This window comes from Diabrotica virgifera, chromosome 1 (genome assembly GCF_917563875.1).
Source record: "Diabrotica virgifera virgifera chromosome 1, PGI_DIABVI_V3a".
Taxonomy (NCBI): domain Eukaryota; kingdom Metazoa; phylum Arthropoda; class Insecta; order Coleoptera; family Chrysomelidae; genus Diabrotica; species Diabrotica virgifera.
This window is the reverse complement of record NC_065443.1, coordinates 121,952,305-121,964,889: the sequence shown is the minus strand read 5'-3', so window position 1 is coordinate 121,964,889 and position 12,585 is coordinate 121,952,305. Positions and strand designations below refer to the sequence as shown.

At 35.0% G+C, this 12,585-nt stretch overlaps 1 protein-coding gene across 1 annotated transcript in view; it reads left to right on the top strand.

Moving 5' to 3' along the window:
- Nucleotides 1-12,585, top strand: part of LOC114324355 (transforming growth factor-beta-induced protein ig-h3) — a 157,688-nt gene that overhangs the window by 124,130 nt on the left and 20,973 nt on the right. The window contains exons 6-9 of the mRNA XM_028272159.2: nucleotides 958-1,166; nucleotides 8,910-9,047; nucleotides 9,394-9,609; nucleotides 9,949-10,259. Coding sequence (XP_028127960.1) covers nucleotides 958-1,166; nucleotides 8,910-9,047; nucleotides 9,394-9,609; nucleotides 9,949-10,259 — 874 coding nt within the window. The remainder of the gene's footprint in view (nucleotides 1-957; nucleotides 1,167-8,909; nucleotides 9,048-9,393; nucleotides 9,610-9,948; nucleotides 10,260-12,585) is intronic.

Here is a 12,585-nt window from a genome sequence, read left to right as displayed (position 1 = left end):
TCTGTAAATTCTTTATTTACCATAATTTCATTATTTGTTTGTTCTAAATCTTCTATTTCGTATTTAATTATTGTATATGTCTGATTAGTGTATCTTCATATAGGTTGTTGTTTTCTGGAGAAATCCATTTCCTCTTTCGTGCTCTTAAGATAATCTTGGTTCTTTCTCAAGTGACTTTGCGTGGATATATTTGCTTATGGTCGCTCCTTATAAAAAATCTGTTAAGCTTTTCGTTGTCTTGCGCTCTTCGACCTCTTTTGTGTGTTATGATAAAATCTATCTCATTTTTGACACTGCCATCTGGGTTCATCCATCCCCTTTACGTTGAGGCTTTTTATCGAAAAAATAGTTCATTATGGATAAATTTTCCTGGTGCAAGAAGTTGAGTAGTCTTAGTCCTCGCTCATTTCTTGCACCATATCCATAATTGCTCATCGCTTCTTTAAGACCAATTTCGCATTAAACTTGCCCATAATTATTGTGTAATATTTTGGTGCAGTGTTCACCATAAAATTCTTCAATTATTTTTAAATCTTGCAGTTAGTTCGAACAAGCGGTATACATTCTTCGGGCTTATGCTGTTAATTTTAACCATATTTTGTTTGTGTTTTCTATGTCTAATGAATCCTATACCATTTGAGGTGTCTTCTTCTCCTATAAAATGAAATATATCTCCTGATTTAAGACTAATTTGGGCTTTTTCTCTTTGTTTTATTTCTCTAAGGCCGATGATATCCCAATCTATTTTTATGTTCAGCCCTTCCTCCAGTTCCATCATTTTCTGGTCCGATTTAAGAGTTCTCACATTGTATGAAGTAATATACATTTGTCTCTCTTTGTCGTAACCTAATCTTTCCGGGAATTCTTAGTATCCTCTGCTCTGTAAATCTTGGATTATAGGCTAAGTACAACTCTATTGACATTAGCATATCTCCTAATAAATTTATTACTTTCCAGCGAAAACAACAACAGTTCTATCAGAGTCAACATATATCCAACAAACACCAGGGAAAGACTTGTTACTGTCAACTGTGCTAGAGTTAAAACACCAAACGTCTTGACCAAAAACGGTATTATCCATGTCACAGATGGTGTTGTTCTCCCAGCTACCCAAGACATTGAAACTATTATTAAGACTCATCCTCGATTGACTAATTTAAAGGAAGGTAAGTTATTTTGCATTAAAAAGGTCCCACTCTTCATATGAAGGGTGATACCTTTCTGTAAATGGAAACAAAACACAACACTACATATCGGGAATGAAGTAGAATATTTAATAGTCAACGTAGACCAGGACTAATCTGTAAAAAAATCCACAAGGAAAAAAGTTTTCCTGTAGTTGGCTGTATACCATGTGATACAAAAACAATAAATGCTGTATAAAAGGTATATTTAAAAAACCCTCAAAAGGGCCACATCAATTCACATAACTAGTTTTCGACTGGTTTACCAGTCATCATCAGTGCTTACCTAAAATGAATATAACCTGATAAAAAGGGCAAAGATGTTGAAATTTTGACTAGGGTTAAAAAAATATTAGGTTATACTCACGTGCAATGTACATGTTAGCCACCAAAATGCTATTTTACAAAAATATGTGGGTCAAAGCCCATTTCAAGTAGTCCGTTAAGGAAACATAAGTATAAAAAGCTACCTTAAGCCTTGATGTTTAAAATATAATTTAATTTGCCCTAGGTAACATCTGAAACTTGGATGTGACTTGTTCACATGTTGGAAGTTTGACGGCAAGTGAAATTGAAATGGTTAGGAACCTCGGAACGATGACAAGACAAACGACAGTTCCACAGGTAGTTTTTAACATAACCTGTCATATTTAAGAATAAGGTATAAATATTATTGAAATTAGAAATGATGTAACAACACACCCAATGTGGAAATTATCATGTAAAATTCATTAAACTAGTTGTTGTAGTAAAATGGATTCTTTTCACCTCACTTCAACTACTTTATTCTCAGTCACACTTTTAATATTCCATCTGTTACTAGTCATAATTATACTTCTGTCATTTTCAGCCATCTCACCAATTTTATCTATTCACAACATACATAGAAATTACTGATATCATCTGCAAATTTCCTTTTTGGACAAATTTTCATCTACATACAACCCACCACTATATTTCTACATATGACTATTATCACCATACCTACTCCATTTGTCACCATCAGCATATAATACTCATCTCTAGCAAAACCAAATCAACAGTTTAATTTTCTTTCTAGGTCTCTTTCATGTTCCTTTTACTAATTCCCTCACAGACATCTCATATCCACCCCCCACCTAGTCCTTACTATCATCGTCATATTACGGTTTTGGTTTTTGGACCCTTAGAGATCCGGGTAGCCTGCACTGCCTTTGAGAAATAGTCGTCTCAGTCTGAGTTTGTGCTTTCATAATGACACATGCCCTAGATTATTTAAGATATGTTACACCTCAGACACCCCAAATGTGATTTTTTACACACTTACACAAATCCCAACAGCTACTAATAAGTTAAATACATTCGATAACTCTAAATCACCACAAAATTTGCCTTTATAAATCTTCGATCTCCTGACAATAAGATTTCATTACGGTATTAGTTGTCGAATACTAACCTTTTGTGTAATGTGGTTTGCCTAACTAGTTCCACTTACAGTATACGAGAATCCATTTTACTACAACAACTAGTTTAATGAATTTTACATGATAATTTCCACATTGGGTGTGTTGTTACATCATTTCTAATTTCAATAATATTTATACCTTATTCTTAAATATGACAGGTTATGTTAAAAACTACCTGTGGAACTGTCGTTTGTCTTGTCATCGTTCCGAGGTTCCTAACCATTTCAATTTCACTTGCCGTCAAACTTCCAACATGTGAACAAGTCACATCCAAGTTTCAGATGTTACCTAGGGCAAATTAAATTATATTTTAAACATCAAGGCTTAAGGTAGCTTTTTATACTTATGTTTCCTTAACGGACTACTTGAAATGGGCTTTGACCCACATATTTTTGTAAAATAGCATTTTGGTGGCTAACATGTACATTGCACGTGAGTATAACCTAATATTTTTTTAACCCTAGTCAAAATTTCAACATCTTTGCCCTTTTTATCAGGTTATATTCATTTTAGGTAAGCACTGATGATGACTGGTAAACCAGTCGAAAACTAGTTATGTGAATTGATGTGGCCCTTTTGAGGGTTTTTTAAATATACCTTTTATACAGCATTTATTGTTTCTGTAAAAAAATGTGTATTTTTGGATGTGAGAAGTTTTTTCGGATTTTGGCAGATAAAGTTAGGTGACACCTTCAGTCATAATAATTGACTTATGCTCCCTCTCAAATATGCTCGGAACATTAATAAAAAAATTAAAATATTTAAAAATTTCGATCTTTTTCTGCTTTCTGTGCTTATAACTTTAAAACAGTTCGTTTTGGAACAAAGTCGTAGAGAAATAAAATAAAGATAATTGAATTTTGTATGATATACGACTGGTCAAAAATGTCTTAAGGTATTACGTTTTCTGCAATATAGCAATAAATACAAAGTAAGGTGGCAAAATACGCCTGTTGTTATTCAATGTTTCTTAACCACTTTGGTGGCACTTAGAACCTTAGTAATTCGCTTAGAAAATTCTTATAACTTGCTTAAATGGTCTACCAAATTTCATTAAAATCGACTTAGATTTTCACTAAAATAGATTATGCATAATAAATTTGCAATATAAATGTTTTTAAAAAAGTTCAAATTTTTTAAAATCTTTCTGAACAAAAAGTAGACCATTTAGAAGTTGGCTAATTTTTTTACGTGTATAGCGGTGCTCTACCTATCTAATACACTTTACAGAATTAAAATCGGATTATTTAAGGGGCCTCAGCAATGTTTTAAAATTATAAACAAATTTTTGGCTTATAAACAAATAGCTTTGTTTAATAATAAAAGAATTAATTTTTAGCAATGCAAATAATTAAAACCGGTATAATTTTACTTAAACTTTCAAATGCTGTCAGCAGAATTGCTATTTTATTTTTTTAATCAAAAGTTATTCTCGTTCAAAAATTGCAATTTTTCGATTTTTTGAATGTTCCATCGCGTTTATCTCGAAAACTATGCATCCTACGAAAAAACTTGTAAGAACAGTGTTTGCTTAGAACTACTCAAGAAATACAAAACAATTTTTTATTTTGCGAAAAATCGATGTTTATGTAATTCCTCAAGTTCTTTGTTTATAACAATCTTATCGACATCCGGATCAACTGTTCCCCAAAAAATTCGTGTTCTACGGGTCAAAATACATGAAAAAACTTGGGTAAGTCCATTTAAATAAAGCATCCCGTAGCACCCCCTCCTGGACACAGCACTAATTTGTTTATAAGCCAAAAAATTGTTTATAATTTAAAACATTGCTGAGGCTGCTTAAATAATCCGATTTCAATTATGTAAAGTGCATTAGATAGGTGGAGTGCTTCTTTATATGTAAAAAAATTGACAAATCTTTGTATGTTCTAGTTTTTGTTGTGCAAGATTGTAAAAAATTTTAATTTTTTAAAAAAAGTTTAGATTGCAAAATCATTATGCAAAATCTAGTAAGTCAATTTTTATGAAATTTGGTCGACGGTTTTAGCACATTACAAAAATTTTCTAAGTGAATTAGGAATGTTCCAAGTGTAACCTAAGCGATAGAAAAACATTGAATAAAGACAGACTTGTTTGCCCCCTTATATTATATTTATTGCTATTTTGCAGCAAGGGTGTTAAATTAAGACATCTTTAACCAATCGTATCTGATAGAAAATTTAATTATCTTTGTTTTATACCTATACGACTTTGTTCCAAAATGAATCGTTTTAAAGTTATAAGCAAAGAAATTAGAAAAAAACGAAATTTTTTGAAATTTTTAAATATTTTATTATTAACAAAGTTATCACCTAACTTTATCCGCAAAAATCCGAATGCCACCTCTCACATCCACCTAAAAGCAGATCCTTCCTAGTCTAACGAACATGAAACAATCAAGAACTGTGAGGAATATATATTTGGGACCGACAATAAACAAAAGTGAGCACACCGAAAAAGAGACATAGTAAATGATCGTGAAAACAAAAAGGGTGATGGATGGCCTAAACCCGATGCTACGGTCAAGAGAACTATCCAATCAAAGAAAACATCTCATCTTTAACTCCATGTTTAAAAGTATAGTTCTCTATGGATGCGAAACAAGGCCACTTACTAAATCCTTAGAACGACGCCTACTTGCACTGAAAATTGACTTCAGGAGAAGATGAGCTAAAAAAACCATGGCTTGAAGGAATACAAAATGAGTAAATCAGAAATATAATGGTCAAGTCAACCATCATAGGTGAAATTCACATGAGACAACTGATTTGATAGCGATTTCTGATGTAGAAAGAATGGACTACACAAGGCTATCAAAACATATTTTAAAATGGATTCCAAGGGAAACGAGACGAAACAATTCTAGTTAAGCGGCATTCAGAAGGCAATGTCGGAAAGGAACCATTACCTTGGCGAATGGAACCACCGACGAAGCAGGAAACTAGGAACAGGAAGGTGGAGAACGCTATGAAAAAACCGGGACGATAAAAATAAAAAGTTATTTTTCTATTCCTTAATTATTTACATTTACTCTTGAAGGTGATTGAGTCTCCTCAGGGCCCCGCTACCATATGTGCAAAGTGTGCAATGCACATGGGCGTCATCCTTTAGGGGCGCCAAAACATAGGGTCGAAAATTGCAAAAAAACAAAAATTTATTTTAAACAGCACGTTAGCCTTGTATGTAAGTCCCAAAAAATCTGTTTAAATGACTTATTATTTAGGCATGCAAATAGAGAATGAAATAACTGAATTATTGTCGTCTAAAGTAAGAAATAATATTTTAGAAATGGTTCGCAGTTCAAAATATTTTTCAATAATAGTGTACACCAGACACTAGTCATACTGAGCAAATTAGGCTTGTTCTGAGGTATGTTGTCATATTCACCATTTCAAAAAAGGTTAAAATTAAGGAAACTTGTATTGAGTTTAATCTAATGCTGGAACTCAGAACAGAGGAAGATATATATTTGTGACAGAAACTTTGAAAAAATAAATTTAGATATAAAAACTATTAGAGGACAAGGTTATGGTTAATGGGCAAACATGAAGGGAAAGCAAGTTGGGCGTTAAAAATTTATTCTTGTCTTGGTGCGAATCCGGAGCTCTTTTTGTACCTTATGCGGTTCATACTTTTAACTTAACAATAAATGATGCTTCTAAATTCTAAGGTGTCAGATGCTACAATTAAAGTTTTTTAATCTTTTGCAAGAGTTATATAATTTTTTTTCATCATCCACAAAAAGGTGGGATGTTATGAGAAAAAAATATTGCCGGCTTAAGTTTAAAGCCTCTAAGTGGGACAAGATGCTCCAGCAGAATTGATTCAAGAAAGCCCCTTAAACATTATTTAATTAAGTTTGCGAAAGTCTTCTAGAAGTAGCTGAAGATAATTCCTTTCACATTGATGCAAGACATACAGCGAGTTCTGTAAAAAAATTTTAATATGACGTTTTATTTCACATAAATATTGTCAGCAAACAAATGCAAAGTGTACAATTAATATTAAAGTATGCCAATCCACCTAAAAAAATTAGTTGATCACTTCCAGCGATATAGATCTACCCAATAATTTCAAGAAATTCTTGTACAAGCGAAAGCAAAAAAAAAAAAAAATTGAAAAAGACTTTTTATCGTTAACAACGATAGGAACAACGTCAGTAGGAAATTTAAACCAAAACTGTTGGACTATGAACACCGAGATGAGACCCCTCATGATCCAAAAACCGCCTTTAGAACTAGTTTTTTCTTAAAAAATATAGATCGAACTTTAAGATCTCTAAAATACCGTTTTGACTAATAAAATGAGTATGTTAATATTTTCGGATTTTTTAGCGTCATATTCAAATTAAGTGACAGCGATATTTTAAAATCTTCTGTTCTTAAAGAATCACTGACATATCAGAATAATAAAGATATAGACTCCAATGATTTATTTGCCAAATAATTCTTTTGACATTGCCTGTATCTGTAACTCCTGGCGAGCGTTTTTTTTAAGTTAAAAATCATTAAAAATCAGCAATAAACATAAACAGCATAAACATGATCCAAAATGTCTTGAGGGGCGCCAAAATTCTTTTTTTGCACACAGGCGCCAGTAGCCCTTACGGGGCCCTGTGTCTCCTTAAATATTAACAAAGAAAATGATCAAGATGAATATTGGTAAAATATTGTTTCTGATTTATCTTATTCATTACTCCAATATTTTGACTTTAATATAGGTTATTTGTTATAATCTTCTCTAAAGAGCTTTATCACAGTTATATCAAATTTTGTTTTAGCTATATCAAAAACGGACATTCCCAGCCATGAGAGAGTCATAGTTACGACCGCACCAGGGGGGCTTGGGGGGGATGGTAATCCCCCCAAAACCAAAAGAGGCTTTTGATCCCGTAAGGACCCCCGTAAACGTTCGAAAGTCTTTGTGGAGACAGATGCGGTCTCCTCCCGTACTCGCAACTTGCCCGCAATACCGACCACTCCTCCCCGGATGTCCCGTTACACCATTTCTCGTTGCTAAATGCCGTGGCAAGTGCTCCAAGTGGCAGGAATTGGAGTGCGGCGCTACGCCTTGGATGGCCTTTCCAGGAGGAACTATGGACTATGTATAGACGATCTTCCGGTCTATGAGCGGCACCGTCGCACGCGTCCCTCTTTTGGAAGGACGCACTTGCGCGACAGTGTGGGATTAGAAGTCGATGGAAGCCAAGGAGACCCATCAACCCCTTGCCCTACTAAGGATGTCGTGTCAACACAAATGGATAACGAGACATCCCCCCCCAGGTGGTGAAGTCTGGGGTCTCCCCGATACGGAGTCTTCAGCAAACACCCATTTGGGAGGAGGGTGCACGCCCAGAGTGTCTCCGCATCAGGAGAAGAAACTGTCCTATCATGCAAGACTACTGCCCCTACGAGTCCGTCTCCAGTGAAGGGGCACGCTGGCCGAACACGTGGGGCTCCCCTTCCCCGTAGTACCTGTGTCGCTATTAGATGAAGTCCTATCCGGCAGAACAGGTCGACATCTTGGTGGAATGGTCCACCAGCATAGCACGTTTGACAGGATAACCGTTCCAGGAGCCTACTCCTGTACCACTCTCTCCACGCTTCTGGGTTTGCTGTGTCCACGCTGGCCCTTGGATCCAGCGTTAAAGAACATGTGACCTAACCTATAAGCGTCAATGGGGTTTGCATGTCGCCTAACCTGAGAGTCGCGGGGTATGCTAAAGCGCCTTACCCGCGCCTCCAGGGTTTGCTGTTTGCCTAACCCAAAGTCACAGTAGGGTTTGTCGTTCCCGGACTGCGCCTAACCATTGGCGAGGTTATACAGAACGAAAGTAGAGTGGTCCCCCGTCAGGCTCGTCTCGGATACTAAGTACGTAGACCGTTGGTCAGTGCGACTAATGGCTCGTCTCGGATACTATCAGGCCCCTCCCGCCTGGCGACACCTCAAACGACGGCCACGTTACCCTTACTGCAAGCAGCAAGTGGATCGCGCCCTGCACTCGTTTCTACGAACTCGACACCTCAAACGACGGCCTAAACACCTTTCGTTCAGGCCCATTTCTCGCCTCTTACGAGAGACAGGGCTGGCCCTGATGGTATTCTTTGGCATGTTCCCCTCAGTGCAGGCTGAGGGTACTACACCATATAGTTGGCCCCATCAGTGACCGTAAATTCTGATTTATCTTATTCATTACTCCAATATTTTGACTTTAATATAGGTTATTTGTTATAATCTTCTCTAAAGAGCTTTATCACAGTTATATCAAATTTTGTTTTAGCTATATCAAAAACGGACATTCCCAGCCACATTAAGCCAGATGGACACTATACCGTATTTGCACCTACCGATGAAGCATTTAATAAGTTGGATGAGGTACAGAAGCAGAAGATTCTGAGAGGATCTGGATGTGCCTCAAGTAAGATAACTTTTAGTTTTCTATATTAGGTTTAGTCTTCACAAGATTAAAAATGTAATGCTTTGAGCATATTTGTTACTTTTCTCTAGTCTTGCTAATCTCAAAAATAATAGTTTTCTTTGTCTTCTTGAACATTTTTGCGTTTTTTTGAACTTTAAATAATTTATAACTATTTTTTTTAACAAATCCGGTTTTGCCAAAACGATTTTAATTCCTTAGCCCTAGTAGTATTACTATTCCTGTGGAACTTATTATAAAGAATCCTTCTTATAGCATAAAATAGTTCTTCAACAGCTTTAAACAAAGTAGAATTTTTTTAGCATTGAAAATTTTGATTAATTTTTAGGTATCCTGAAATTCCATTTCACTGCTCACACTGTATGTTCTCCCGCAATTATTGGGAATGCCACAACTCACAACGTTGAAGGAGATTTGTTAAACCTGGAAAGAACCGTTGATGATGAACTGATCTTAGAACGCAAAGCAAAATTAGTTGGTACTGATATCATTGCTACCAACGGTGTTATTCATTTGATCGATGCTGTAATTGTACCAGATGCAGGTAAAATACAAAATTATTTAAATTTATAGGAAAATGTATGTATAGTACCGTTATACTACAGCTCTATTGGGTTAAAATAGAGGTCTTTAAACTTTTCAGTCTTGTGGCAATGCTATTACTCCAGTTAGTGGTCAGTGCCAAGGACCATAACCATTTTGTTTCCTGTCTTTATCTATAAGCTATTTGTTTAATTTTCTATTGTATATTGTTACGACTGTGACTAAAACCCATTATCGGCAACAGATGGCGCTAGTAGTACTTTCGGAAGCGTAAAAGCTTTCTTGTTTAGTCTAGCTTGGTGTAACTCAGAACTATTAATAATAAATATATTTCTTTTAGGTCTCTATATTGGTAACGTACTTAAACACCAAAACTACACAAAATTCCAGGAACTCATCCAGAAAGCTGAGCTGGAAGAACAAATTAACGAGCTCCAAAATGCTACAGTATTCGTTCCAAGTAATCAAGCTTTTGAAAGTCCAGAAGGAAAGAAGTTATTGAGCGAGATTGAAAACGACAAAGAGAAGCTAAAAGAAATAGTCAGGTATCACACACTTCAGGGTCAGCTACAATCAGGAGATATGAATAATAACGAAAAGTTGGTCACGTATGATAATGGAAGAGAACTTAGATTGAATCTCTATTCAACTGTAAGTTAACATGCTTTCCTATTTATACAGTGCTAGTCAAAAGTCCGTAACCCCCTCGTACCTTTTGAACGGTTATACTTATCATAGTGAAATATGGAGGGAGGAAATAAACGGATGTAGGCGTCTTAACTAGTCATGACAGGTGACGTAATAGTGACACATGACGTTGCAGCGCCACCATGACATAATTTTAAATAGGACCTTATGGCAAGTGGTACCTCGTTTGAAAGGTATTGAAAATGCCTATTCAGTCATACTAATTTTGTTTGAGTTTAAGCTAATTTTGATGAATAAATGAAATAATATAAAATTGTAGTTTCGCATTTAATTAATAAAAATTCAAACCTCCGCCTATAATTACTTGTCAAAAGGATTGACGTTGACGTAAAAACTATTAGAGAACTGAAAAACGTGAACTTTTTTGACAAAAAAACCATAGGCGGACATTTGAATTTTTAATAATTAAATGCGAAACTACAATTTTATATTTATTTCATTTATTCACCAAAATCAAAATTAATTTATATCCAAAAAAATTAGTATGACTGAATAGGTATTTTGAATATCTTTCAAACGAGATATCACTTGCCATGAGGTACCATTTAAAAATGTCTGTCACAGTGGCGCTGTAAAGTCATCTGTCACTATTACGTCACCTGTCATGACTAGTTAAGAAGCTTACGTCCGTTTATTTCCTCCCTCCAAATTTCACTATTATAAGTATAACCGTTCAAAAGATACGAGGGGGGGGGGTACGGACTTTTGACTAGCACTGTATAAATATAATACTTACAATTAGATCAATTGTTAATCTTTTTCATTTGTCATTATAACCCTGTCTGGTCATGTTATTCCATTTTGACCTCTCTTGTACCCTTCTCCTTCATTGTCTTACATTTAGTTTCCAGGTCGTCTTCCATATCAATCAACCATCTCGTCTGGGTCTTCCCTTTTTCTTTTTTTAGTCTTTTTATCGATTTATTTTGTAATATTTTCTTTGTTAATGTTGTATTTTCCTGCCTTTAGATATGTCCCAGCTAGTTTCGGACTTTTAACAAATCTTTGTCCTAATTCTCCATGTGCCATCTTCCTCTTACACCAAGCTGAGTAAGACGCGCGATATATTCCAACATTAGTTAAATCTGTTGCCCATCTTTTTGAGATGAGGATATGGTCAATTTCATTGCCTTCGTTGGTTCCTGATATTTTCCACGTTACTTTACGGATACTTTCACTGGAAGTTAGTACCACTTGTTAGACAAATTTCTTAATTACTTTCTGTTGCCTTTGACGACCAGTCAAAGAGTCTTAAGTAACATAACGTTACGTAGCTGTTAGTCTAATTCTAGAGTCTTAGTCGTGTTTTGTAACTTAGATATAAATAGACATACTGGGTTGGGATAAAGTATGGAACCAAGCAAATATCTTTGAAACGAAAAGACCAAAATTTATGAAACTTTGCACGCAAGTACAGTGACGCAAATGGCATCTGTTGCCATATTTTTTGTTACTACTCCACTTCCGGTTTCACCGGAAATACCCTTAACTTATTTAATTTAAATGGGACACCCTGTATATTTTTGCGGATTTTAAAATAACTTGTTATTTTTAATTCATACATACCAAATTTGGTAGAAAAAATTTGTTAAAAAGTGTCTGTAGATAATTTTTTTGTATTAATACAACGTAGTAGTAGGAAATAAACGAGTACCATCTATAATCAACATATACCATCAGTATAGTACCAGTGTAGTACCATCTATAATCAGTTAATAGGTGCGTTCGCGGGTACAGTTGACAAATTGTCGCCGACAATTTCTAACCACATTTAATATAAATAATATCGTTAATAGATAAATAAACAAGGTATATTTACTTTTAATTAATATTAATAACTAATTATTAAATTATAATAGGTAAATATACCTTGTATATTTATCTATTAACGATATTATTTATATCATTTTAAAGTGCGTATGCGTTTTGCTGCTAATTTGTCGCCGACTAGTCGCCGACAGGCACCCGCGAACGCACTTTATTGTCTATACTGTAGACTAAAATTGTTGTTTATGGGTCATTCCACGAACATACGCCTGTTTTGGATTACTTCGACAAAGAATATTTTACTGTGCAACATAAGAAGTAAGAAAGTGAATGGCGCTAATAATTATTCCAATAAACAACAATGTAATTTGCAATTGCATAAAGAGCATATGACAGTTGTCCCAGAAGTGACATTAAAATAGTAATCGGTGATCTGAATGCAAAAATCGGAAGGGAAGATATATATCTACCGCACATCGGTAAATATAGTCTCCATAATAAT